This window comes from Bos grunniens, chromosome X (assembly GCF_055505025.1).
Source record: "Bos grunniens cultivar Pamir isolate PY7600 chromosome X, Bosgru_T2T1.0, whole genome shotgun sequence".
Classification (NCBI taxonomy): Eukaryota; Metazoa; Chordata; class Mammalia; order Artiodactyla; family Bovidae; genus Bos; species Bos grunniens.
The window spans coordinates 67,627,403-67,634,632 of NC_141194.1; the positions used below are offsets into that span (position 1 = coordinate 67,627,403).

At 44.1% G+C, this 7,230-nt stretch overlaps 1 protein-coding gene across 1 annotated transcript; it reads left to right on the forward strand.

Annotated features, from left to right (window-relative positions):
• The first annotated feature begins 3,944 nt into the window (after positions 1–3,944).
• MAGEE2 (MAGE family member E2) lies at positions 3,945–6,219 on the forward strand. Its single transcript, XM_086389001.1, has one exon. It carries the CDS (start codon positions 4,111–4,113, stop codon positions 5,680–5,682), a length of 1,572 nt encoding a protein of 523 aa, XP_086245127.1. The 5' UTR covers positions 3,945–4,110; the 3' UTR covers positions 5,683–6,219.
• Positions 6,220–7,230: the final 1,011 nt, after the last annotated feature.

A 7,230-nucleotide genomic window follows, 5' to 3' on the forward strand; every position in this document is an offset into this window, starting at 1 on the left:
ATCTGTGAACCAAAAGACAGGTATAAAAAGGTTCATAGCAGCATTTTTGGTAAGAACCACAAACTGAAAAAAAGATAATGTCCACCAGCAATTGACAGGATAGCTGTGGTATAATCATTCAATGTTAAAGTATATAATAATCCAAATGAACAAATATTGTTATATACAACAAGGATAATAAGATATAGTGGGGTTTTATTGTAAAAAAAGAGAGAGAGAGAGAGAGAGCTACAAATGAGTACATGTTGTATAATTCCATTGATATACCAAACTCAGAAACCAGCAAAACCAATCTGTGATGATAGAAGTCAGAATAGGGGTTTCCTCTTGGGACAAGTATGAGGGAAGAGATGGGAGGGGTGCCATAGGAGGTTCTGAAATGCTGGTAATGTTTTGTTTCTTGGTTGGCATAATGGTCATAAGGTGTGTTAAATCTGTCATAATTTATCAAGCTCTGCATTCATGATTTGTATACTTTTCTCTGTATATGTTATATCTCAGTAAAGCACATAATTATAAAGTTAAAATATGTTATTAAAATTATGTGGAAGACAAATAATTGTATGGAAAGATATTCACACATTTTTAAAATGCAATAAAGGTCAGAAAATATCAAAAGAATTTCAGAATGGAGAGTATAATCCCATCTTTTTACATTCACACTTAGGATGGAAAACATGACAAAGGTCACAGTCACAGGCACAGCTCCTTCATTTTTCTTTTAGCAAGAACTAGAACTGTTTGGAGACAGGTAAAGCAGAAATGTCTGAGACCAGGAGTGTAGTTTTGTGTGGCTAAGGAACAGATTTCATGGAAGGATGTGCTAGAGGGAATAAAGATGAAAATGGAGAGACAGTAGGAACCAATTGGTGAAGAATTTGAATGCTGTAGAATGGGATCAACATGTCATTTCACAGGTAAGATATTGTCACTCAATGCTATTTTTATCTATTAGATACAGGGGTAGTAGAAAATTCAACTCACCAAAAAAAAAAACAATGTGAGCTGGATTTCAGGGGCAAATTACATCTTTTTTTTTTTTTTTTTAATGACTGCAGAATTTAAAATCCTCTCTGAACTTACCCCTGGGCAGTACCTGTCTAGACAAGGAGCTTGGGGTTCTTCTGGGGAAGGGGAAAGACCAGGATGAGGGATCTTATCAGATATGATCTCAATTACACCTTTGCAACAATTCAAAAGATGCTGCAGCTTTCCACAAGATTCTCCAAATATATGATTAGCATGGAAACAGAACATTTCTACCTGGTAGAACATGCACATTCACTTCTATAAAAATTTATGTCTTTAGTCCAGCTTGCTCCTGAGCCACCTGATTTGCTACTTTAAGAAAGCATCTGGAATGTAGAAAATGTCAAGTTTAAGTGTCTGGCCCCTCAAGTGCCCTCTGAAGGAATTTCAGGGCACAAGATAACTGAATTCAACATTACTATCAAGAATTTTAGGAAGGATTTCAATTGTGGCTGCAGAAAAATGCAAATTTTTCTCCTCAATATTCCACTGCATACTCTGATGGTTGAAAGCTAGGATTTAGCTCAATTACTTTGGTAGCAGTCCCAGAATATAAAACAGCTGACCCGTCTTCCTAGTCAAAGTATTTGAATTATGCCTCCCTAAACACATGACCCGGAGAAGGTGATGGCACCCCACTCCAGTACTCTTGCCTGGAAAATCCCATGGATGGAGGAGCCCGGTAGGCTGCAGTCCATGGGGTCGCTCAGAGTCGGACATGACTGAGCGACTTCACTTTCACTTTTCACTTTACTGCATTGGAGAAGGAAATGGCAACCCACTCCAGTGTTCTTGCCTGGAGAATCCCAGGGACAGGGGAGCCTGGTGGGCTGCCGTCTATGGGGTCACAGAGTCGGACACGACTGAAGAGACTTAGCAGCAGCAGCAGCAGCAAACACATGACCAAACACCTGAATAATCAGGTCCTGTTCTGGTGTTGCTGTTCCCACCTCCTGGAGCCCCAACTGCTAAATGAAGAAACAGAAAATCCATTCATTTCTGTCTTATCACCTTCATCCTCATCTCCCTCCCTTCCTAGTGCACTTTGGCTCTAGCCACGCTGAATGACCAGTGTTATGCAAACTTATTTTGTACTTTTATACCTCTGAGCTTTTTTTTTTACTGATACCTCAGCCTAAGCTAAGCTAAGTCTCTTCAGTCGTGTCCAACTCTGTGCGATCCCATAGACGGCAGCCCACCAGGCTCCCCTGTCCCTGGGATTCTCCAGGCAAGAACACTGGAGTGGGTTGCCATTTCCTTCTCCAATGCATGAAAGTGAAAAGTGGAAGTGAAGTCGCTCAGTCGTGTCCAACTCTTAGTGACCCCATAGACTGTAGCCTACCGGGCTCCTCTATCCATGGGATTTTCCAGGCAAGAGTACTTGAGTGAGGTGCCATTGCCTTCTCCTAGAAAGCCCTTATAAATCCTTCCCATCCTATTCATCACTTGAGCTCAGTTCGTTCTTGAGGCATGTGTCCCCAGTCTGAGACACCTCAGACTAAGCTGTAATTCATTGCTTGTTCCTTCTTCTGTGTTTGTACCGTATGTTAACTGTCATTTCACAGAGCATATATTTTCAACTACTTTAATTATTAGTGCCTTAAATAAACAGGGCTAATCATCTGTGACAGAGAAGGCACGTGCAACCCACTCCAGTATTCTTGCCTGGAAATTCCCATGGATGGAGGAGCCTGGTAGGCTGCAGTCCATGGGGTCGCTAAGAGTCAGACACGACTGACGCGATTTAGCAGCAGCAATCATCTGTGATGGGCAGATGGTATGAAAGAAAGTACTTTTATTGAGACTCTGGCAGACAGGTTCAAATCCTGATCTCTTCCACTTGTTTTTGCCTGACTTTGGACAGGTAAATTCACCTCTCTGACTTAGTTTCCATACATTTGAATCAGTTCTAATGAGGTGGATGAAACTGGAGCCTATTATACAGAGTGAAGTAAGCCAGAAAGAAAAACACCAATATAGTATACTAATGCATATATATGGAATTTAGAAAGATGGTAACAATAACCCTGTATATGAGACAGCAAAAGAGACATAGATGTATAGAACAGTCTTTTGGACTCTGTGGGAGAGGGAGAGGGTGGGATGATTTTGGAGAATGGCACTGAAACACGTATAATATCATATATGAAACGAGTCGCCAGCCCAGGTTCGATGCACGAAACTGGATGCTTGGGGCTGGTGCACTGGGACGACCCGGGGGGATGGTATGGGGAGGGAGGAGGGAGGAGGGTTCAGGATGGGGAGCACGTGTATACCTGTGGTGGATTCATTTTGATATATGGCAAAACCAATAAAATAGTGTAAAGTTAAAAAAAAAATAAAAGTAGCTACCTCATAGTTAAGATTAAGTGATTCAGTGAGATAAGTGAAAACACCAGAAATAGTGTCTGGCACAAAAGTGCTCCACTATTATTACCATTGTTTGATCCTACTCCAGAATGTAAGCTCTACACAGAAAGGGATAATCATTACGTTTGTACTCTGGTGTACCCCTAGTACCCAGTACTGTGCCTAGCATGTGACACATACTCAAGAAATATATGCTGAATGAGTGGATGAATTAATGAATCTGTGAAATAATTCTCATCTTCAGTATCCTCCCCTCCAAATCCTCTATTGCCTATTAGCTTTACACCTCACAGAAAAACTTTGTGGTGCTTCATTGAACATCCCCCATCCCTTACCCTTTTGCTTTACCTCTGTTTATTACCGCCTTTCATGAATTCTCTCTAACAAGTTTGACTGTAGCAGGAACCACTCCAACAGCAGCTTGGGCCAGGCAGAAGTAGGGGGCGGGTGAGGAGGACTTAGAGTGGGGCGTGGCCACCACGTCGCAGAACCCAACTGCGCCTGCGTAGGCTGCGGCAAACCCTAGCTCTGTGAGGTTTGCGGTCATTGCTGGCTGATGTTTGTGTAGGAAGATAGCTTCTCTCACCAGCTGTCACTTCTGACCCGCCCAGCTCCCGGGCCTCTGGCTTTGGCTTTGTGCTGAGGCGCCAACACACCTACCATCCTCTCTCTGACGGATCGCAGACCTCCCCGTTCCTGTCTCCTGGAACCATGTCTCTGGTAAGCAAGAATGCGTGTCACCGCAGCGCAGAGACCACTGCAGATTACAGCGACTTCCATGGTGAGATGCAGGCTACTGATGCCTCTGGGCTCCCCGCTTCCATGATAGTTCCTGATGCCCCCCAGGGCCCTCAGGCGCCGGTCGACCCTCAGGTTGCCAGCGCTTCCCAGGCTGCGCAGGACCCAAAAGACCTCGATGTGCTGATTGATGAGCAGTCCCGACGTTTGGGGGCGCTCAGGGTGCACGATCCTCTAGAAGACAGGTCGATTGCTTTGGTGAATTTCATGCGCATGAAAAGCCAAATCGAGGGGTCTATTCAGCAGGCAGAGATGCTGGAGTTCCTCAGAGAATACTCAGATCAGTTCCCTGAGATCCTCAGACGAGCCTCAGCCCATCTGGATCGGGTCTTTGGGTTGAATCTGAGAGTTCTTGATCCCCAAGCTGACACCTACAACCTAATCAGCAAACGGGGTCTCCAGACCAATGATTGGATAGCAGAATCCCTGGACATGCCAAAGGCAGGTCTCCTGGCCTTGGTCCTAGGTCACATTCTCCTAAATGGTAACCGAGCAAGAGAGACTTCCATTTGGGATCTGTTGCTAAAGGCTGATGTGTTAGGTGAACCCCAGAGGATCAACATCCCCTTTGGGAACACAAGGAACCTCCTAACTACTGACTTTGTGCGTATGCGATTCTTGGAGTACTGGCCAGTGTATGGCACTAATCCCCTTGAATTTGAGTTCTTGTGGGGTTCTAGAGCCCACAAAGAAATCACAAAGATGGAAGCCCTGAAGTTTGTGGCAGAGGCCCATGATGAAGAACCCTGGAGCTGGCCAGAAGAATATAATAAGGCCCTAGAAGCTGACAAGGCCAAAGAAAGAAGCCAGGCTGCTGGCTTAGAGTTCTGGTCAGAAGACACTATGAATGATAAGGCAAATGATTTGGTCCAGTTGGCCATTAATGTCACAGAGGAGTTGTTACCTATACATCAGGATGAGCTATTGGCTCACACTGGCAAAGAATTTGAGGATGTGTTTCCAAATATCCTCAGTCGAGCTACTCTAATACTTGATCTGTTCTATGGGTTCTCTCTGATTGAGGTTGATACCAGTGAGCACATTTACCTCCTTGTCCAGCAACCAGAATCAGAAGAAGAGCAAATGATGCTAGAGAGCCTGGGGAGACCCACTCAAGAATATGTGATGCCAATCCTGGGTTTGATCTTCTTGATGGGCAACCGTGTCAAAGAGGCCAATGTCTGGAATTTGCTTCGGAGATTTGGTGTGGATGTAGGGAGAAAGCATGCCATCACCTGCAAACTTATGAGACAGCGTTACTTGGAATGCAGGCCACTCTCCTATTCTAATCCAGTTGAATATGAGCTTCTATGGGGTCCTCGAGCTCACCTTGAAACCACCAAAATGAAAGCCCTGGAGTACATGGCCAGGCTCTACAGAAAGCAACCACAGGACTGGCCAGAGCAATATAGGGAGGCTGTTGAAGATGAGGAGGCCAGAGCCAGATCTGAGGCAACTGCCATGTTCTTCTTTGGCCCCATGTGAAGTCTGAGGGAAGTGTGTCACTTCAGTTAGGTGGCATCAATTAAAGGGGCCTGGGGAAATGGGTATTGGGGCCCCAAATCAGAAATTGGGCAGGGTTGGGGTGAAAAGTACACATTGTGCTTGCTATTTGTGTTCCATTTCTAATAGTATTTTCTTCCTTTTAATATACCCTGAATTAGATTCATGATCAGTGTTTAAAAATAGAATTGCTCATTTGTCATTTCTGTCTTGTTTCATTATAAAAGTTCATATGGCTGCATAAAATGTATTGGTAATATTTACATCTTTCTATGATGTGGAAGAAAATGTATAGCTTTTCTTTAACCATTTGAAATAATCAATGAAATGGTCTCATACAGGAGTTAAGTAACAACAGTGATAATATACACACAAGAAAAACACAAAATCATTGGTCTGTTGATGTTCTCCCATCGTGTCTACTGTTTTTTTTTTTTTTTTAATTACTGGCATTTACCTGTATTTGCTTTGTGGTTCCAGAGTGTAGTGAAAAATAAAAGTTTAATGAATTAGTCTCCATGCTTAAGTACTATTTTATTCCACAAACATTCATTAAATATCTGCCATGCTGTAAGCACAGTGCTTCATGCTGGAAATATAAGGGTGAGGAAGAGCCAGTTGAGCCTCAGGGCTTAAGGGGGAGGGTCTGTGAAAGTAAACCAACAATTATATTATTGTTGTGGCAAGTGGTATAATAGGGGTAAGCTCAGAGATCTATGAGAGTTTGCAGGAGTAACTCCCAACTAAACTGCAAGTTGTGGGAGGGGACGGTGAAGGGGCAGGGGTGTCACACAAATGGAGGAGTGGTCAGAGGTGGTGGCAGGGGAGGATGCGGCGGTATGCAGGGCTAGGGACAAGTTAACCTTTAGTGACTTCTAAAGACCCGAGGTTGGGAAGAGGGAGGGAAGGAGGGCTAGTCCATGAAGTCAGGGGCAGTATGTAAAATTGCTTCGTGGGATTTACATGAAGCTCAGGAAGACAATGTTGAGTTCAAGTTAAGAGCAGAGTGAGAGAAATAAGCCTGTGGCAGAGATAACAAAGTTTCAGATTCTCAGAGAGTGGGTCTTAGAAATCAACAATGATTCTCCTGAAGGCAGCTAGTCCTGGATCTCCGTCAGACCTAACAGTTCACGTGGAGGAACTCTGAATGGCAACCTCAGCTGCGCTGTTTATTTCTGCACTCAGCCGTTAAGGTGAGTGTTAGTATTTTGGTTCTCTTCATCCAGATCCGGGGTCTCACAGCTTTTAACCCGGATTGCAGCTCTCCCCTAGAGAGCTGGCAGCAGCAGCTAACAATTCCTGTAAGGGAGCCCTGGCTTAGTAGTATATTATACCTAAAGTCACCTCTAATGCAAGGTTTCGGGGGAAGAAGGGGGCTGCCTATCAGTGGTGTAGGTTTTATGCTTCGTCTCCTCCTGGCATCCATAAGCTTTCTGCCCTTTCATCCATTTAATCACTAGAGGCTACCCTCAACTGCCACCTTCTATCAGATGGAAGAGAGGACTTTCCTCACATTTTCGTCAGTCTCAA